Raw genomic sequence first — 23,238 nt, forward strand, 5'->3', positions numbered from 1 at the left:
AAAAAAAAATAATCATAATTTCTAGTTTTTCCTTGCTTTTTAAATTCTACTTTGATGATCATCAATTCGTCATCCGATATCGATCCTGTCTCTCAATTATTTCTATAATACAAGCTGAAAATAAAATAATAGCTCCTCTTCTATTCTTTTTTTTTTTTTTTTTGTTGTAGTTTAACCCACATCTTCTTATATTTTTGTCATTGAATGCGACGACGATAAACCAATCATCTCAGTTCACGGAAATCCAATCACTGTGACGCAGCATCTAAACTTCTTCCCATCTTTTTTGTATTAGTTGTATTCAGTATTAAAACATTATGTCAAAACTGGAAAGTAAATATTAATGGAAGCAAATTCAGTTACATAACTATTTACTATTGCTCTTAAACACAGTACACTATAAAGTCATATTTAACAAAATAATATTTCCAACTTCACTAATCAGAAAATACCACTTTGTTAATTCCGATAAAACATTTTCTTGTATCCGTCATACCCAAAACGTCAATAATTTAAATTAAACTCCCATCATAATATTATTAAATATTTACCTAAATTTTCACTTTAGATTAAATTAAATCTTTTGATTTTATAAAACCGAACTAAAACCAATTTGGATGTACTATTAAAAGTCAAATCTAAACAAATTGTAAAAAACTCCCAAAAAAATGTTAAATTAGTAACAAAAGTATTATTCTTTTATATAATAAATGTATAAACTAATTCATTCGGTATCCAAAAACTAGTATTAAGTCATTCACTACTAAATGTTACTTCAACTAACTCTCTGATCACCAAAATGTCTAAGAAAAAAAATTAAGTAAATTCAATGACCGATAATCTCCTTTCAGACAACTAAAACGAAAATGGAATCGCATCTTAAATCTAACCAAACCATTTCCCAAATCATACCCCAAAAGTATTATCAGTGAATTATATCTCTCCTAACTTTCCTCCTCTATTCAAATGATTAAACTAATATTGCTTTTAAAACTCGTTTAAGCTTATTATAGAACAATTAAATAAAAATCTTTAAAAAAATAAATATGTTACATATATAAGTATTTAAGGTTAAGTAATTAATTAATAATAACTAAAGGTATCAAGGTAGGATAATCCTTGAATATTACGATTATAATATTACACACATTTAAGTTCTCTAATTCTGTCAATTCAACTATAACTTCGTTCAACAACGTGAAATGCACAAACAGATCAAATATTGAAATAATTACAAAGACCCAAACATCCCGTATAATTTTATTGATATTATTATCTATTGCACCACATCAAAATTAAATTGTAACTTAACAATTATTGAGTTCATATTATTATACAACAACACCAACTATAACAATAATAAATAATAATAACGATAATAAGAAAGTATTCACACTTTTAATTTATGATACACCGTACTATTAAAATAAGTATAAAATATTATATTATGTACAATGTAGAAAACGTAGAAATACGATCTGTATTTAATTTCATATAATAATCGTTAGCACCTATAATATGTTTTATTTTTTTTTTTTTTTCATTGCAAAATATTTTAAAATACATAGATCAATGTAAATAAATACATTTAATCAATCAAAATTAATTTTCCAAATGATCATCTGCTTGACAATAATCTCACACTAAAAAAGTATGTACTTTTCAAAAAAAAAGTTTTTATCATACACAACACTAAAAGTGTTCCTTAAATAATCTAAATAATTGGAAAGTTGTCATTATATATTAAAAATTTTAAAAATCGAAATCTGACTAAATTCATTTTTAAAGGAATCATTCTGTATACAATATACTCGTAAAGTAATATATTATAAATTACAATACTTTGTATAGGAAACACGAAACTGTCGCGTCGGGTGTGTCAGGTGCATTGTAACGTACACACGCCGAGTGCAATCACCCTGTAATAATTGAACAACGCTCATCGGACACACGCACGCATACGCATTATATTGTACTTTCGATGATAGAAAAAAAATATCGAAATAATGACAATTAGACGTCGAGAAGCAAAACTATAGTGGTTTCCATTAAAACAGGGTGGCGAGCTGTATAATCGACAGTTGATTTCACGGACCGGTGTACATTATAATATTATTATTAAACAGGCGCGTGTACGACGGTGATACACTGATACGAATAATATGAGTATAAATCATACTACCGCGTATGCTATATCCCGGCGGGATAACCTGATATATTTAAGTTATAAATATACCTATGCGGCGGCAATGACGACGTGTTTAATGTTATAACTTATAATACATAATATTATGGTAATGCAACAGTTTTATAGTAATAATAACAATTACTTTAGAATTGTTTAGATTGTTGTCGTCGTCGTTGTCGAAACGATGAACCTGCGATATTCAAATCCGATGACAAATGTCAAAAATAAACACACTTTTTAATTAATTCTGAGAATGAAAAATTTTCATTGATGATTAAATACATTGATAATTGTTTTATAAGTATTTTATGTTTTTAATTAATTATACTATCAATATGAGACATAAACATATTTAATAGCATAAGTATTTGTCTTTTATTATGTATATTATATTATATAAATATATATATATATAAATCGTATCGAATGAAAAATAATTAAACTACTATGTTGCTGTATATCTATTGATTCGGTGAAGGGGGGAGGTCAAAAGTCATATGTATTTAATTCCCACGAAGAATAATGATTAATGTTTAAATTCCAAATTATATAGGTACCTAATATATTACAGGTATTTCAACAACATAACGTGATGTATATTATATCATATATAAATATATACCTAAATAATATAAGAAGTATAAGTAATTGCAGAAACATTAAAAAAAAAAAATTTAATTTTTTAAAATTTGATGAAATCTTACTTGCACGATTTTACATGTAGTACACCACTTTATATATCCTCCTAAAATCATTGCAGATAACATTTTCATGATAACATTTACTGATTTATCACAGTTTATATTATAATAGATCTTGATCGATTGGTTTTGTGGTTCATTTCTACAGGTTCAAAAAAGCTCGCGGGAGATGTTTGCGAGACGGACGTGATGGCTGAAAGCGGCAACTACGCAGGCGGTAAAGGACATTTTTGTCAGCTCAACAGCCTATGGTCCGTGTGGTATGGTCTGCTCGCTACCGTGCTTAATGTCTATTCCGTTTTGCTAGCCACTCGGAGACTATCGGGTAAGAATTTTTATATTCGATATACTTTAAATATTAATTATAATGACGTGACATCAATGTCAAAAATTCCGGCTATATAAGTTAAGACTATTAGGCCAGTGACTTTTAACCTGTGTTCCGCGAAACCCTAGTATTCTGCGTAGATTACTTAAGAGTTCCGAGAAAGTGCTTTTATCAAAATATGGCTAGTGGGAAAAACCGTTAGACGTGCAAATATTACATAAAATATTATACTTTAATATTATAGGGGTTCCGTATGGAAAAAAATATTATTATTTGATGTTTGATGTTAGAAAGGTTAAGAAAAATAGCATTAGGCTATGTTAGAAAAGGTGGTGGATACTTTGAAACTCACTGCACTCGATACACTATTTAAAAATTGTAATTCATAAAAAACTACATACTCCTATAATACACGTTTATATGTAATTATTTTTTTTTTATTAAACCCGATTATTATATTATAGCATATAGGATATCGGTTTGAAAATAATATGTCTTTATTTTATTTATATTGGAAAAAAAACAAATGTTTATTTTCCATATATTAATATTTTTAAAATAGTGTGTTAGAAAAACAACACTTATATTTCATACAATGCAATATTTGCACGTAAAAAGGTAAAGAGAGCGCAATCGTTTGTAAAATTTAATCCTTTATTACATCCTCCAATAAACATAAGGTTTGGGATCTACTAATAACATTCAAATTTCCCCTTAATTAGCCTGCAGTGTGTTTGCATACTGAGTAAAATGGGCCCTGTGGTAGTACGTAATTTATTAACGTTTTTTACGAACATGTTTTCCTTCAAGATTTCATTGCTTTGGGAAAACCACGCAGTTCAACACGACTATTTGTTTCGATATCTAAACGTTGAACACTAAAGAATAATTTAACAAACGTGTAATACGCATGCGTTTTTAGATATGTATCTTCTCGTATGTGTATTTTTATTTTATTCATTTTGTTACGGATGGCAGTAAGTCATATTGCGATTGATGATGGTGCTCCCATACTGCAACGCAGCATTTTATATGTATAATGTAATATATATATATGTGTGTATGTATGCGTGTTTAGTATTATACTATTATATAAGTATAATAAGCTGCACTGTATATCAGCCGAATGAAAAATGCAACAAGACATGGTATATATATGATGTGTATACACATATTATTTTTTATATGGTGAGGAAAAGAAAAGAGAGGAGTGAAACTGAAATCGTACATTATAATATAAATACGTCTAATGCATAAAAGTAATGAATAAATAATAGAGACTTAAATATATAAGGTGTGTTTATATTCTAAACCACAACACCATTATATTATAAGTCATAACAGTCAATGTTCGTATTTAAAAAAAAAAATAAAATAAAATGTTGCTACAGATTGTACATCATATACGTATAAACTATTTAATTTGAGATTTGTTAGCATAATCTCCTATGAACGTTTTCTGGTTTTCATATTGTTTATAAAAACAAAGACAGCAAACCATTGATTAAAAAATAAAATCATTTATATAAAAATATATAATCATTTCAATATTTTTTCATATATATATATGAATATATGTTTATAAAATCTATACTTCATAAGACTAAAAATAAAACGTTTTAGAACTACAAAAAATATTTGCTAAAGTTGTATAGTAATTTTCGCTAAAAAAAAAAAAAAAAAATCATCATTCTCTATAGGTTAGCAGGTGTTGAATATAGACATGCTGGTTTTACAGAACGAGACTTAGGAGAATGATGTATAAAGGCGAGGGAATGAGTTAAAAAAAGAAAAGAAAAAATTAATAAAATAATAATACTCGAAGAGAGATGCGTGAAAAGAAGTATAGTGCAGCGAAAACTTATGACTGTGCATTATGCGGATGTGCAGCGGAAACTGGAAATAAAATAATATATTATTATACTCAACTGGCGGTTTATTTCGAGGTTCTATAGACTCTCGAGTACCGCGTTCGAAAAAGATTAAGTACCTAGTCCAACGGTCGTCGAACGGGACTGCTAAATGGATTGCGCCCGACCGTCTCAAATCGGGGAGCGGCATTGATGGTGGAGGCTACGCATTTACAACGATAATAATACGGTCAACATCTGCGCGACTGAGATTGACTGTTCCGGCCTAATCGCGTACTCGTGTTGTGCGGCGGCGTCGCCGGCAGTGAACACTCGAATCGATCGAAATCCTGTTCGAGACGTGTCGTTGGCATTAGGACATCACATTAAGTAGTATATAATGTGTGATTCGGATTTATTTCAAGGGATGAGACTCGGTACCGTTTGTATAGAACGGAAATTGGAAAGACGAAAATTGATACGTCTTCAACACGTACATCACTACATCAGTATTGATACATTACGTATTTACCTATTTCATTTTTATTTTATATTTTGTGAATACCACTTATTCCAACTTTGCACCTGCATAGCAATGCAACAGTAGTAAAGTTTACTTAATATGCAATAAAACTAAATAAAAGTCATCGTTTAAAAATAATTAATATTTTATATTATATTAGCAATGACATTTTATTTTATTTATTTTCGACTAATTTACGATGTCATATTTAATGACATTATAATAATATATAATGTAAATGTCTTGCATTCCAATCAATCTTTGTATACCGAGTTAAATTATAATGTTATGACATTTGAGAACTGAAAATGAATAGTAACTGACTTACTCCGTCTAAATGCATTTTGACTTACATTGAAATGACGTGTAATAAAAAAAAATAAAAATAAAAATACAATAACATTTCTGATGACTATTCATAAAATCATAATTTATTAATATGTCAATAAAATAAGTAAATTCTTGTTGACTACAAACGTAGATGAATCACACTTTAACAAATTAAAATTAGTATGCTGTATGCATTCTAAATAGCTTATTGTATATTATATTGATAACAATGTGCATTTATTTATCGCTGAATCATGACGAATTTACTACTTATTTTAATGTATTTAAAGTTTATATCCTAAATTTAATCATATCATTTTATAACATTCAAACTTAAAAAAAAAAATAATAATAATAATTTATACGTTTTGAGTTTGTCACGGATTACACACTTTAAATTGCTAATTTAAAGCCGATCTAAATTTTGTTTATACTATCATAATAAACACGTTTTCCTTGGTGTGTATTAAAATATTTTTATTATTAGTAGGTACTTGGGTACTAACAGTTTTTAACAATTATAGACAAAATAAGTATTATTATTATATTTTTTTAATAAAATTTAGAACCTTCTTATCAGTTACAAAATTATGTAATAAACTAAACTATCAAATTATAAATATAAATAAATATTACGACTATTACATAAATTTAAACTTTTAAAATTTAATTAATAAAGTTCATTAACATTTACATAATTATTAATAAATTATCATAGCTATTGGTGTTTGTTATAAGAATTTAAAAAAAAATAAAGTTTATTGAATTGATTTACTTTGAAACTTACTGAAACTTATTATACTAGTATTAACACATTTGTTAAAAATATATATAAACTAGGTAATGTAATAATATAATAATTTATAAATATTAAAAAAACAAACCCGTGTTCTTCTGATGACATTTTTTTGTATTGCTTTTTAAAGCCATTTTAACTATTTTTGTAATATTTATGTTTTTCCACTATGTTTCCTAAAATTTGCCAAATGCTAAAAAAACTAGAGAAAAAACAAATTAATTCATAAAATTGTATACATAGATTTATCCTATAATGTTTAAATTCTAAAATATAATGACAGCGTTTGGCATTAAAATATTTATATTCATATATTATGTATATATTATTACGTTTCTTCAAAAAATAGCTTCATAGCAGGATTGTTATTAAAACTGAAAGATGTTCTCAATAGTTTCATATAGATTAATTGATTGCAGTAATAATTGTTGAATTATTCAAGTTATTATCAGCTTCATATTATTATATAGTTGTTTGACATTTCATATTATAAGTAGGTAATTTTATATTATTTATCTAAATTATCTTCTGAATTTTTTTTTTGCTGAATCATTTTTAATTAGAAACATTAATACCTAGGTATTTACATTATGTATTTATCTACCTAACTCTTTTTTATTTGTATTAAAGGAAAGATCATAAATAAATACTATTTATACTGTTTAAGAATGATTTTTAAAATTCGAGAATAGGTAGATTCATATTTATTTTGCGAGCGATTTTGATGGTAAATCTGTTTGTTTTTCATGCAAAATTCTGGAACGATGTCCTTATAATTGGTTTATACTCTAATTAAATGTAGTTTAGGAATTATTAAACTTTTAAAATAAATTTAAAACTTATACACATCAGTATACAAAAAAGAAAAAAAAATTCTCAATTCATAAGAATGATTTTGATTGTAATGATCTTAAAATCAAATTACAAAAATATATACTGCAATGATTAATTGGAAAAGTTGTCATAAGTTTGTATAACATTTTTGATAACATTTTTATCGTTATTCATCGAACTGTGAATAGAAAACTCTCATCGTGGTTTATATAATAATACAGTCCTTCAAAATGTTAAATAAGTATTTTGTTTTACATTTTCATATACTATAATTTAAATTTTAATTATTGTTAAATATATACTGGGATAAAAGACTAAAATAATATCATTAAAAGTAGTTTATAGAAGTAAATGTAGTTTGTACACAAAAATATTAATCTACAAGGAGAAAAAACCAATTGAAACAATATAAATAAATTATATACGAACAAGCTCTGAGTAAATTTAATGTACAAAACAAATAGTGAAACAATTTCGACTAAATCACAAGGGAATACCCTAAAATAAATATTTACACCTTCAGAATGGTGACAAAATCATGTTAAGTTTAAGGCTTCAGAGTTCATATTATTATTAATAAATTATAAAACTGTAGCAGCATACAATTTTGTTTTTATAACCATACCATACAATCAAACTTTATTGTGTGACTATTTTATTTTGTCGATATTGAAATGATCTACACTTGATGATTAATATTTTCATTGAAATACTTGTAAATTTCAGAGGCGTTAAGTCGTAAATCACATACGTACTTTTAGTATTCAAATTTTATAAAATGCTTATTTGATTTACTTGATTAAGTTCCTCTCGGTTTTCATTTAATGCTAATATATTGAGTTAATAAATCTTAGTTTCAATCAGGAAATTATATAATTTGCGCGTAAATAATTTCACCACATTAAATCTAGTGGTATTTTTTATTATATTTATTACTTTGTATCTACTTTTGAGGAAGTCTTCTCTCTTCAGTAAACGATAAAGTCATTATAATGTTTAATACTCCTAACTTCCATACAACTCAAAGAATAATTAAATACTATTCAACGAGTCTGTATAATTATTTCGTTAATAAATAATAATGAATGTATTATTATTTTTATGGTTAAATCATTTTTAATTTAAATCAAAAATGATTGAAAATGAATTACAACAATCGTTTATAAGTTCTTATTTAATTTCTCAATTAAAATATTATTGGAATGATTTTAAAAACCATCTATATGCATTATGAAACCCAAAAGATGTAGTGATTGATTGCAGTATCACTTAACTTTTTACATTTTATTTTAAAATCAAAGTTTTAAAAAAGAATAAAAAAAAATATACTCGAGCTTATGAGTTAAAATATATAAGTTTAAAATTTGGTTTAAAAATAAAATAATAACTGGTATATTATTTTTTTCTTGTTTCAAAACTTGTTTTTATTTTTTTGTGAACGTAAAAACATAGAATATTTGAGCTGACTTTGAATAAGTGAGTTTTCTTTATAATTAATAACAATACATATGGTTTTGTTAATACTAATAAATGTTTATATTTCATTTATGCAGCATACGTTTATCTGAAAATAAATATTATTTGACGATTATTTTTTTCACTTCTTTTATGCTAAACTTAATTTATAATAATTATTATAAAACAAATTAGTGATTATTCACATCATCACTGATTAAACACAACATTTTAAGAATTCAATGGTATTCATATATGAATACATAATACTGTCTTCTTCCATGTTCCTTAAAATGTTTATACATTTATCTTTTATTTTTTTCATTACAATATAATTTTAAAAATCGTTTAAAATTAAAATATCATAAAATATTATAAATACTAAAATACGCATAGTAAAATATGGTATATGAATTTTATTACTGTAGAAGTGTAGAGTATTCGATTGAATATTTTTTGTATTTTGTTTTTTATTTCTATTTTAAGAACCTTATATTTTATTGTTTTTGATATTTATAGGAAAAAAATCGACGTATAATCTCCTCCAGTTACTCTACTTTATATTGTATAAACCTATTGGGATATAAAAATATCGATTATCTCAATACACATCTCATTGTTTGAACAACGTGTATGTAATAATAATATTAAATGTAGGTGTCTGTATACTAATATATTGATTACTGATAACATAATATATTGTTATTATATTCTCTGAGAAAATAGTCCAGACATTCTACGTTTATTTTATTATACTGCGTATAATCACGCTTTAAGTACATCTGTTCAAAAAACTTAATGTGATCAGGTTGATAAAAACACTTAGACATTTTAAATTAGGTAACAAATAATATTTAATTATTAATTATAATTTAATTTTTTGTGTACGATGGAAACACTTTGTTGAAATGTTGAGGATACACCTTTTGTATGAAATATTTGTAGCAACAATAAATATTTATATCAGTGTTTTGTATATTAAAAAAAAAAGCATGAGTACCTATTCAAAAAAAAAAAAAAAAACACTCATTGTAAAACGCACATATCTTCGAAAGACGCGAAGGGGCATACCCAATATAACTACTAAAATTATTTGTTCAACTCCGCCAACAAAATTCTAAGCTCCCGTGAAGTATAAATATTTGAAATTGTATTAATCTATAGAGCTAATAGATCTACGCTCATAATTAAACATGAATGTATTAAGTCAGATATACTATATTATATACGTACAGCGACGAGAACGATTATACTACTGCCGATAGTAAAAGTGACAGAAACAAATGATTACGAAAAGCCGTAAAGAGTGGAAAATTTCACGAAGACTCGATGTTTAGTACAATAAAATGCGATACGCTACGATGATCAGACGTACGCGTTTTTCGATAAATTTCACAAAATCTCATATTAGTTAAATACAAGTAACATACACGAACATTTCGCCGTCGCACGTCACTCGGATTAAAAGAATGAACGAGCCGAAAACTGTTTCAATTATTCGATGTTTCTGTAGTTTATGTATTACAATGATGGTGGCATGCGTTCACCAAAGCGCGCCTGCCACTGTAGTAATAACATTCCAAAAATACTGTCCTGATGTGACACGGGTTCATGCCGTCGTACATAGTTAAGTTATACTGGCATAAAAACGTCGACGTCCAACTTTAACTATAAAATTTGTGTTATTCCATATTGTTTTCACATAAAATAGTATGCATTCTACGCATATTAGCATACATAAATTCAAAATGTTTAGACAGTATAAAGCTTCCTGGTTTAATTTTTTATTTTTTTTTTTTCTTTAGTAATATTTTTTACTTACAAAAATTATCCGAGAATATCTTGTTTAAACATTTATTTCGTCTAAATTATATAAAAAAAAATAAAAATATTTTTGAATTCTCGTTATTTTGTTTTAATTTTTATTTATATTAGAAGATACCTATATAACTAATTTTCCTTATTTATCTCAAGAATTTGTATGTAATCAGTGAGGAAATAATAAATCCCGACGCTATACAATTTTACCCAAGAAATAAAATTCTTTAACATGGTTCTGGTTTTAAGCGTTACAATATAACATACTTTTTACTTTGTTTGCGTATATATTTAAAAAAAAAAAATTAGTAAATGCGTAAATTAATTTTAATCTACAAAAAAATTATCAAAACTGTTGCGGAAAAAATAAATGAAAATTGAATATTATGATGACGTGCTTAAAACTTATTAGGAAAGTTATCGAAAGTTTCACGGAAATTATACTTTGGTACGTCGGAAAATATTCAAAACTTAACAGTAAAATTTACTAAGTATATATATATATATATATTAGTAAATTATTATCATAAACGGTTTTGCGCCTCCGGCCGGTCTAATGCATAACACGAATTACTTTTACAACACGATCCTAGTCTAGTTGTGTTTATCTTAACACTAATAATATTATGTGCATTGTGTATTTACTACAATGAGTAGGTATGCAAGTTATTAAGACCTTAATATATGTAATACTGCGCATGTCCTACATTAGAATCGACGAAATACAAATAATCCTTCAAAAGTCGAGTCAAGCAATTTATGTAAATACAACAAACTTTCATTATTCAATTCTAATGTTGTTTATATGTTATAAATTTCGGCAGCTTAAGCCGCTTACGTTTAGTTTTCGTTATTTTTTTGTATTCAATCATTGGGTATTTGTATAATATGATTTTGTTGTTAGGATGTTTTGAATAATTTTTATGATGACCTTTGCTGTTCCTTTGTACAATTCTGTTTTATTGTCATGAGTATTATATATTTTAATATACTAGTATATTATAAATATAATGTACAAGGGTTTTCTATATGAAACTGTAAATTTGCTAGTAAAATATTAAATTTTAATAGAGTTATTAACGTAGTTAACGACTTTATGAAAAATAAAATATCGATTCCCGAACGTATGAATATAACAAGAGTTACAAAAATAGAATATATTTTATTTTTTTTATTTAGTTTTGAATAATTTATTAAAGGACGGAAAATAAAATTAATGATTATTTGGTAAACTATTGAAAAACAAACAAAAAAATGTTCTCGTTTAATATTTCTAACTACCCCGATATCCAATTAATTTAATTTACTTTTCTACTTCGTATTTTTAAATTTCTAGTAAATATTTTTTATTTTATTTTAATACTATGTAACACATGAATACAAATAATACAATGTTTAATAAGGTTAGTTAAAGTATAATTTCGAACACTATTTGATATCTATTATAAACATTTTACATAATATTATTATGTGCTATGTTACCATACATTAATTTATAATTTCATCAATACAATGTACCGTACTTCGATCTCAACGGGTCTGTTTTGAACTGTACGACAATAGTTGCTCTAATATCAGCCATGTAAAATAACGTCAAATCGTTTTTAAAACTTATCGATTTGTTGCATTCAAATAAACTTATAAATTTGACCTGTTTATGAATAAACTTCTCGTGGCACACACGATGAAATTATAAATACTTATTTAAATTTTGAATTTTAAAAATAAATTTCAGAGTACTTGGAAGTGGTATGGCCACCGAAGAGCGTACTTCCGCCCCGGTACGAAATCCACTGCTTCGTGGCTACCATAGGCATGGCCGCCGTTCTGGTACCTCTGGTGGCTTTCACGGCTGTCTTCCGTACTGGAAACATGGCCAACGACTCGGACAAACTGGGAAATCTTTTGGACGTTCGCCGTCGCCGCCTGTCATCTTGCTGGACCCATGGGCCACCGTCTTCTTCCACACTACACTCATTCACGGCGCTCGCCCTACTGGTAGTCAAACTCATGATCGAAGCCAGACTCATACAAGCCGGTCTCATGTCCACAAGTAAATAATAATGATATATACTTAACCATATATGTGTATAAGTTATGAAGGTGCGGGTAATAATGCATAGGACAATTTGAAGCGACATATCTCTTATTTAAATACAATATACATTTTTTTGAAGCTAATGTAATAAACTCTTCAAGCTAATCTTTTTAACGTTAAACAAATATTATTTTATTCTTGTAGGAGAATTTACTATATTTATGTATCATTAAAGCAAAAATGTGTACAATTTTTTTTAACAAACGTAGGTATTCACTTATTGTTGACGGCTGTAGGAATTTTCATATTCTCTGTTTTAATATTCGTGTAGCGTATGTATTGTGTCATTTTTAATTTTTTCTCGCTTAGTAGGAATGATTACGTATATAATTTTGTTTTTAATTCGTTTATCAACTCACGTATATTGTATGACAACAGCTATAGCTATGTATAATGTTTTTTTTGTATTCTTAACTCGCTTAACCTCGTGCAGTTAACCCTCGGAATATTTACCTGATAGCGGCATAACATTATAATATTAACTGTAGGTGGATATAAGTGTATTATATAATATAATAATATTCGGTAGGTATCTAAATGACGCCTTATGAGGTTTGCCTTTTCACTGATCCCTATACACAATAGGAGAATATATTATTATGTTCTATATATTCATAATATATATCTATATTGTTCCTTATAAAGTACGATGCAACCCACAAACAACCCACGCAATGTAATCTACTATGTTTCTCATCTAAATTTCCTTTGTGCCCTTTCAGATAATATTTGGAATACCGACTTGGACTTCCTGGTCCTCGGTGGACATCAGTCCAGTCCGCCCAACATCACGCTTAAAAATATGCACATCGAACCCAAGACACAGTCGATACTTGTCCCACAGTCGCTGTCACCATCGACAAATAGATCATGTAAGTATCATTTAATTTATCGTCTAAGAATTTTTATTTTTAAAACTACACATCACCATTTTTTTTTTTTTTTTTTTTTTTTTTTAATAGCTCTGATATATAATGGTAAGTTTTTGCACATCGTTTCTAATATTTGATTTGAAAATAATGATTAACAAATAAATTTATTACATTCATTCTGAAATTTTAATTCAGAAATTAACAATTTAATAAGTTATTTATTTTACGTTAAGATCAAATATTTAAATGGTTAACAAAATATAAATAATAACATTATTGATTTCATAAAAAAAAGTACAATTACATTTTTTTATTTGGATTTATATTGTATAAAGTTTCATAAAAAATAAATTAAACAGATGACTAAGTAGTTAACACATTTTATTATATAATTAAGATAAACAAACAATATTCATTTCGTTTACATTCAAAATTATTAATTATAAAACATATAATTATACTTTTTAAATTTATTCTACAATTACCTAATAGTTCATCAAAAAGATGACGCCTATAACAACAAGTTTTAATTCTATATATTCAATGACGTTGGATGTTTTTACACTTCTATATTTTTTATAAGAAATTATCGACATATTTTTCATTATTATAAACTTATTTTCTTAACAACGAATTGCGATTTAATTTTAAACCAAATTGGCTTACTTTCCTAAAAGTTTTGACATGAAACTATTGGTTGTTCAATTAATCATTCAATGAATTAATATTTAAAGTTTAAACGAGGGAATTAAAATGGTAAGGTATAATCCGCCAAATCTTATACCTAACCTAAAGTACTTTGCTAGTCTAAACTAGTCCAATGTAATGCCGATTGAAACTCTTGACTATTTATTTTGCAGATGTTGCGGATACTGATGGGATCATGTCTGTCGAGTTTTTCAATTATGCCATGGCCTTGTTCATATATTGCGGACGGTATGCGTCTGTTTTTTGGGAGACTAACAAATGTTTTGCTACATTATTTTCCGTTCAGCTATTTGCCAACGCCATACAATGCCTGTCACTGTATCTCTTCACCTGCATCCTCTACAAGGTGAAAAAATATTATTTGCGCTCGACTTTTGTAATTTTGTTAAAGAAATGTGAAATAATATAATTATTATATTAATAGTTATAAAATATTTAAACCTCGATTTTGGTTTACATTTCACTATTAAAACAAAACGACATTCTCAAATAAAATAAATTTATAGTTTTGTATTTTATTATCGATATCGATAAGTATTAGATTTAAATCATGTAAATTCACATTTAAAAACAATACCGTCAAAAAAGTTTTTGTCGAAAATAAAAATCGACACACGCATCAAGGGCAAAGACTGCAATTCGCACAATACTACAAGATTACTAAAAATGCTTTTTCACAGAAGCTAAAAATAATATTTTTTCAGTCACGCCTTTACCGCCTTTGAAAAGCCTTTACCAATATTACGATGATTCGTATCGAACTGTTCTTGTTATTTTTGGTAACTAGATTTGTCAAACGTTTTCACAAAACCGCGCGGCAATAACCCCCCCCCCCCCCCTACTAACTTATTTGATAAATTAAACTAATCCGATACAGACAGTAATTTTTCCAATCACTGCATAGCGAGTAGGCAATACACACGCTGAACGAGAAAACTTCGTTAACTGTTCGCTGAAAACGTAATTTTTCAACGCTTCGGCCAGTAACAAAAATGAAGTGTTCAGAGCAAACGAGTCTAAAAACAAAAAAAAAATCGTTATAAATACATTATTATTAATCGTATCGTTAAATGTCCGTGCCTCGCAGATGCAAGTGTTGGGCGTCTGCAAAATGGTGAAGGAACTGCCCGCCGGGCCCACCACGTACCACCTGGTCCTGGATCACTTGGACACCGCGGTCCTGTTCACCGTCACCACCGTACTGATATTCGTGTCCAACTCGATAGTGTACTACTACGGGTACACGCGGTTCAACGGGTTCGTGAAGCGGCAGACGGGCGGCCGGAAGACCGTGGCCGACGCTTACTCGAGCCTGATGCCGTACTGCGCCAGCGTACTGGCCCTGCTGGCCGTCGTCGCGTCCGAGAGCCCGTTGCTGTACAACGCCATCGTCGTCTTCCGGTCGTCGCTCAACGGTGTGGTGTTGGCGTGCCTGCTGAACTCTACCGCCCACGTGTTCGTCTGGATAGCCATGTGGTCCGTGCTCACGCTCAAGCCCTGCTGGATGTTCGACCTGCACCTGTTCCTCGAGTACGATCCCAGGGGCGGCGGCGGCGGCAGCGGTGGTGGCAGTGGAGGCGGTGGAGGTGGCGTCGAAGGTGACGACGCTCAGCGCGTGCCGCTGCTGGTGGTGGCCCAAGGCGCCACGTACTCGCTGACTGAGAAGACGGCCAAGCGCATCGTCACGTCGGTAGTGGAACGCGTAGTCGCCGACTACACGCGCGTCGCTGCCAATTCGGGTGAGCTCACACGACAATGTCGTTTCGCTACTACTCGACTACTACTATCGATGTTGCTATTATATCGTATTTTATGGTGTCCCATGTCCACGTTCGAGACCATCGATTAATATTTCCTCCGTATTTAAGTGCCGTACAAGATGGATTATGGTCGTACACGTACATGTGGTCTTTAAGATTCTCGTAGGCGCCTTTGGGGAAAAGTACCTCTTTGTCGAGCCGTGATTTACCACAAAAAAAAAAAGACGTCTTTCGCGGAAAATACATTTTTTTCGAACAAGTGCCTTGCTTTTGCTCTTATTAGCTGTTATATTATTTCACTCGCCTTTATTCCTAACTAGTTAAACTAGACTTGTACTGACTGTTAAACTTGTGGTCTACTAATTATTATAATTTATAATAGTGATGTACTCTATAATTTCGTAAATGAAATGTAGCACCGACGCTTGAAGATATATTAGATTGCTCTATTAATTCAAGGCCTGTTAAATGAACTATAGTTTTATAAATTGTCTCGCGTTATAATTTCATTTTTTTCTCTATATTTTTCCTAGTAGACAGTGGTGTAACATCTGTGGATGATCAATTTTTCAACATAAAGTTAAATATACGTAATTACTTTATAAAACATACAAAATATGCCGAAATGGTTCAATTCGAATTATTTGTTTTTCTTTTATGTAATGTGTATCAAATTAAAGTTATTAATAACTTAATAAAATCAGAAATATCTCGTAAAGTTGAAACAATAACACGTCTTAAACTTCAACTTATAAATCGAAAAGTTGAAACCAATAACACTACAGAATAACTTTTCCAATTATGTTTTACTGTTATTAATGTATTAATGGATTTTGACTTAATAAAAATATGTACACAGTATTTTATTAAAATAACACTAACATTAATTAAATATTATATCATATTAAATTGTGTGGTAGATTATGTAAAATCCAGGGGATTTAGACTGTTAATTGGTGCTCTTCACCAAAAATTAGTTAAACGCCTTGAATTTAACACTGGCTAAATAATTGTTTTAATACTCTTACCAAAGTTATACGCCTCTCTTATTTCAGATAAACAAAAGTATAAAAGAACGCCAAAGACAATGAGCGATGAACAAATATATTGGCCTAGACCTAAATCGAGTTCAGGCCGCAGTTGTTTAAGTGAAATGGAAGACTCGGACGAACAGTCAGGCTGTTTTGGTTGTAAACGGACAAATAAATCTACAAGGTATGTGTGTGGAGAAAATGGGAGCAGTATTTTTGTTTAAAATTAATTTGGAATAACCGTGTGATTGAAAATGTATTTTCATTTAAATTAGAAAATAGCAGTGTTACACCGTCGTTTATTCTCGGTAATTACTACATTTGTTGCGTCTTTAACTGTTCGGTAAACAAATAGCAATAATCATGAAAAATGCACGTAATTATCATAACTATACTGTCCCCGTAAAATCATGATTGTTAACCTTGTAACACAAAAGATTATATATATATTTTTTTTTAAACAGTAGTCCACTGTAGATAATATATCATTACAACATATCGATTAAGAACTTTCAGTGTAACGAAACTATCGCGGGTATTGTTAACTGCATTTAATGAGAAACGATAGTAGTTCCCTTCTGACCACACCTACGTATTCATTACAATGGTTTTTAACAATGAATGACGGCATACGAAAACAATGCCAAAAAGAAATAATGACAATAATCATCTTCAATAGCCTGTACAAAAAAAAATTGTTTTTATTAATCATTTGATATCTACAACACACGACGTGCGGCTTAGTTTTTCCAGGTATCACTTTGTTTTTTATATAAGGTTATAATAGATCAGCAATATTAAATACACGTATAGGATAATTATTTTAATATCAAACACTCATTATTTCAAGAAATATTAAATCATTTAAATGTTTAAAATTTACAATATTGTGCAATTCAAATAACAGTTTTATATTACACTATTTTTTGATTTACTTTTTTCCTTTCTGGTGAATCATTATCGTGACAAGAATTTGTGTTAAGCAATCTATAATTCTAATTTTATAAACTTAAGTCATATATTCATGTTCAAATGACAAATTTTAGATTCTTAGATGGAAAAATGAAAAATGTATCGATTTTATAATGAGAATGTTTTTTTTCTGTGTATTATGTATATGTACACTGTTTATATTAGGAAAAAATTCTTAGATCTAGTTAGCATTTTTAAATACATAGTTAAAATCAAAAATTCCCAGTAATTTTAAAATAATTATAGAAAAACAAAAAAACATAAAATAAAGAAAAACGGGATTTATAATGCAAAACTAGCTTTTGACATTTATTTTATAATTTTATTAGAATTCAAAAATAATAACTGCAAATAATTTATATTCAATAAAAAGGTACACTCAACATCTGCTATACCATATAAATCGTTTAACGTCTTTCCCCTTTTACGTATGAATGTACGATTATAAAATATTTAAATAATATTAAACAATAATAATATTTTCAGACAACCAACTGATATTTGAAATAATTTAAAATTATGGGAGATGCACATTAATTCGCTAATACTTTAAATGATTTTTAATAAGTTTAATTGTTCGATAGTATTCAATATCTGTAAAGTTTAAAATACATTTTAAAAACAAAATTCAGTAGCATTAATGATTTTGATAATCATCTTAAAAAGAATAAATCAAAAATAAAGACAATGCTTAAAAATAATATCCTGAGAGCTATAAATTTGTTCTTCAATTCTAGTTTTCCAAAAAGATAATTTATTTTCAGAAATAATTTATTAGTAAATATTTACTTTTAAAATAATCATCACGTGTTGAACAATGTTTGTCTTACTAAATTTATTTTTATTTTTTTTTCAATACAGAGGTATACCAATGAACAAAGTTGACCGAAGGGGAGTCAGTCCTGAAGACGATGGCGATTATGCAAAGCTCCGCGAATTGCCGATGGTCGCTAGAGCCACAAACGATCATAGCGACGACAATACGTCTGAAGACACGAAGGTAAAAATGACCGTAAATCAAAAAATACGTTATCAAAACATAAAACCGCCTCGGGTACCGTTGGCGTATACGAAAATAGTCTATAGAGTGTTCAACACTATCCGTTCACCTAAACGTACACAATATTATTCTGTTTTATTTTTAAAATATTATAACTTCACTAGTCATTCTTGTGAATTCCTGCAATAAATCCCCTCCCCGAAAAAAGAAATTACGTAATAATAATAAAATTCTGGTTTTAGAATTTTTGATTAACCGATCCTAAAAACCGAGAAATATTAAGTATACTAAATTGTACCAAAAATATTAGTAAGAAGAAAAAGTTACTAACGCGGTCGAACATGTGAAAAAATAAACCTTACTTATAGGTAAAAATAATGTTTTTGGGTTCTGATGTTTTTCTTTGAGTTAAATGTCCATTAATATACATTTTTTTTTCTATATATTATGAATTTTATTAATACAGACGGAGTTCTAAGTTTTTCCGTGTATAAACGATAACTTTAAAAAAGGGATTAAATTTATGGTCTTCTTCGATTTTGCGATAAAAAAAAAATAAAATCAATAACTTGCATTATTTTCAGCAATTCTGTCTGTAGTTTATTATTTTTTCTTCATTCATAGAAATATTTTTGTTGAAAAATGGGATTTTATTTTTATTCACTCCACTATTAAATCCTAACAGTTTTGTTTTAATATTTCTATATGAGTTCAGATTTTCAACAAGACAGTTTGAAATGTTTATTTTGATTCAGGTTTAAACTCAAAACTTTAAATTAGGTTTCGTTTGGGTTTGCTATAACAGTATAACATTAAAAAAAGTTCGGTTTGTAAATCTGGGTTTATGGTTGAACAACTATAATCTTATACAACTTCTGGGCAAAACTATGATTGTTTAATAAACGAAATTTTCTCATATAGCTTTTAGACACTGTCCGGGAAGGTGTAATTACATACGCTAGTGCCAACACAAGAGAGTTGTTTTACTCGCCGGCCACGCCACCACCGCCGCCACCGCCTCTGCAAGAAGACATAAGTTCAGCTGCGGAATTCCACGCCAGTAAAACCCAAGTGAGTCCTTAGTAATATAGTAAAGGTATACATGTTGTACACCTTTCATGTCGATAAAGTAGAAACAAACGGTCAAACGCGTTGTCAGGTAGAAATATTAATTATCTTTGTATCTGATACAATCGACTGAAATGCAATGTTAGTCGAGCTCATGAATAATTTAAAGTTTTTTTAAGTAAAAAAAAAAAAAGCAAAAACGAAAATTAAACAAATTAAAAGTTGACAGTTATAATTACATTTTAAGCTAACCTTACTAAATAAAAATAAAAGTATCTTATTAACTTAAATTAAGTTTTTTTTTCAAACTATTTTGTGTATTCGCAGACTTCTGTCAGGTATGAAGGGAGTGTCAACATAGTAATAAAAACCTGTAACATTCATAAGACTTATTTCCTGTTTTAAATTTTAAATTAACTCATTATCATGATTATCTAACTAATGCGCTAAAAATTAATTTAAATTAATAAAAAAGAAATAAACAGAAAAAAATTAGTAATAATATAGTAAAGTAAAATAAAATAATATAATATATAGTATCTACTATCTTGTAATTTAATAAGTTATTCTATTATTATAACACTGCAAGTTAAATAATTATTAATAAATTTAACTTCAATCAAGTTCTCAATATTATTACCAGCCCAAGCAATACGATAAATTTCGTCCTATTAGTTTTCAATAACATGCGTTGATTACGTCTATTATTTCGTGTCATGTTTTTTTTTTATTTTGGTATAGTGTTATACTTATATTAAAATCGAAATTGGCACGGCTGCTGAATACAGATTCGTAAAATTTTAATGGCCACTATCATCACATTTTGTCACATTAGTAGATTTGATCATAGCAGGTAGTTTATTCGTTTATGCAAATATTTATAATTTAAAATTTTAACTATATATAGTATAGTATGATATACACTTCAATGAGCGCGACGAAACCAATACTTCTGCCTTTATTATTATGTCGTATAACAATAATAACATTATATAATTTATAGCTGTACATTATTTGTTTAAAATTAATTGATTCGGTATGTGATTATATTATATTATACGTATGAAATTAATTTCGTGTTTATTTTTGAACCCCTCGTAACATTGCGTATATACTTGCCCGACCATTTTGAGCTAAAATTCAATTAGCACATCGACGCTTAATCAAATGAAGAAACAATACTACGTGTATTATGTCTACGAATTTACATACGTCGTTATGAATCGTTAAAAAGAAAAAATATTTTTAAAAGTATAAATAACTATTCAATTCAATATTATGTATGCACAAAAAACATGTATAAAATCGCGTATTTTTTATAAAAATGTATTTTACTCTAATAACTAATCCTTAATCCTACAAAAATTTAAAAACTAATTTCAGCTGTAACATTATTAATTAGCTGCAGCTTAGTTTCATAACTAGAAAAAATATTAAAACTACTATAAATTCAAAGCTTGGTTTTAGGAGAGAGAATTATACGTAATTTTACGTTATACAATACTGAATATAATGCATTTTATAACTCCCCATCGATATCCGCACACAACCTCATAGCACTCATCTACATTTTTTAATCTGTCGCTGTAGACTTTTAGTAAGTGCATTTAAACATTTATTGCATCGAATAACACGATTTATTTTAATATTATATGTATCTCGTATTATATTCGTCGCCAAAAATTATTATTATTTAAATGGGTTTAGTGTAAGAGAATTGTATTCATCAATACGGCAATGTATATGCGTACACACACAAGAAATATAAATATATACTTAGGTATTCAATACACAGGCAATACGCTCATGACTTCGTACATATTATAATCCTCTTAAAAGTTATAAGTTTTAGAAACTCGTCTCGGAAATTTTGTGTTAATGCTATACATAAATATATATATATATATTTTAGTACTAGATCATATACAGGTTGTGATGTATTTCAGTTTGACTGTTACAATAGCGCTACACTGCGATCTGATAAAGAAATTCTTCGCCGACATTCGTTCTCAGTTTAAGAGAAAAAGAGGTTTTAAAATGATTTCAATATAATTGTTAGCAAAAGGACTCCCGTTTCAAGACCTGATTATGTTAGATAACCATCTTAATTATTTTTCATTCATTTTTCATTTTGCTTAATGTTAGTTTTACAATTGTATAACTAAATAAATGAATAAATAAAAAAAAAAATTAAGGTTTAACATTGTATGAGAAGAGTAAGTTACACACTTATCGAACCTGCCAATTTTCCTTCTTTTACAAATAATTAAATGACGTTTTAGAAAACTACCAATCAAACAAACAATACTAACATAACATTACTATGGTGTTCTACATTAATTAAGTGCCAAAATAATAAAATAGACGTACGTACGGGTATGATTGAAGTTAATGTTTAAATATTATACAACAATAATGTTTGAATTATTTGAATGTGAATTAATCGGAACTGTGAAAGTGACTCGAGTATATTAAAAGCCGTAAGGATAGATTTTGGAAACGAATCAACAACTTTACGACGAAAACAATGAATACGATATATTAAAATATTTATTTTCATGCTCTTGAGTGCGCTGTTGGCAATGTGATGAGTGTCATTACATAGATTAGAATCATCTTTCCTTGGTTGCATAATATTATACTATCGCAATATCCACGTGTATAGTGTGGTGACAGGACGAGCTTAATTTTTATCGCTTCAAAAGTTGCCATCGTTCCCTCGTGTACACCACTGCTGTTGTCGAGCGCAAAAAGTTAACCCATTTTATTGAACGTCCACTTTCCTCAGCATTACTTTCACGGCGAAGCCTTTACTTTATGGTGGTGAGTACACGGCAAACAGCTATTAAAAAGTTTTAGTGACGTCATCCGAAATAATCATGCAACTTATTACCATAATTAAATGA

The 23,238-nt window shown here is 28.3% G+C and overlaps 1 protein-coding gene across 2 annotated transcripts in view; it reads left to right on the plus strand.

The window, feature by feature from the left end:
• LOC112591128 (protein tincar) overlaps positions 1-23,238 on the plus strand; it is a 63,300-nt gene that overhangs the window by 37,792 nt on the left and 2,270 nt on the right. Inside the window, exons 2-10 of one of the 2 annotated variants that reach the window (XM_025334823.1) lie at positions 3,038-3,214; positions 12,559-12,876; positions 13,644-13,793; positions 13,884-13,898; positions 14,654-14,847; positions 15,589-16,240; positions 17,317-17,476; positions 19,126-19,264; positions 20,186-20,335. In XM_025334823.1, coding sequence (XP_025190608.1) covers positions 3,079-3,214; positions 12,559-12,876; positions 13,644-13,793; positions 13,884-13,898; positions 14,654-14,847; positions 15,589-16,240; positions 17,317-17,476; positions 19,126-19,264; positions 20,186-20,335 — 1,914 coding nt within the window. In that variant the 5' untranslated portion in view covers positions 3,038-3,078. The remainder of the gene's footprint in view (positions 1-3,037; positions 3,215-12,558; positions 12,877-13,643; positions 13,794-13,883; positions 13,899-14,653; positions 14,848-15,588; positions 16,241-17,316; positions 17,477-19,125; positions 19,265-20,185; positions 20,336-23,238) is intronic. The other variant, XM_025334824.1, reaches the window with a different exon arrangement.

This window comes from Melanaphis sacchari, unplaced genomic scaffold (genome assembly GCF_002803265.2).
Source record: "Melanaphis sacchari strain LSU unplaced genomic scaffold, SCAv2.0 Contig12_pilon_pilon, whole genome shotgun sequence".
NCBI lineage: Eukaryota > Metazoa > Arthropoda > Insecta > Hemiptera > Aphididae > Melanaphis > Melanaphis sacchari.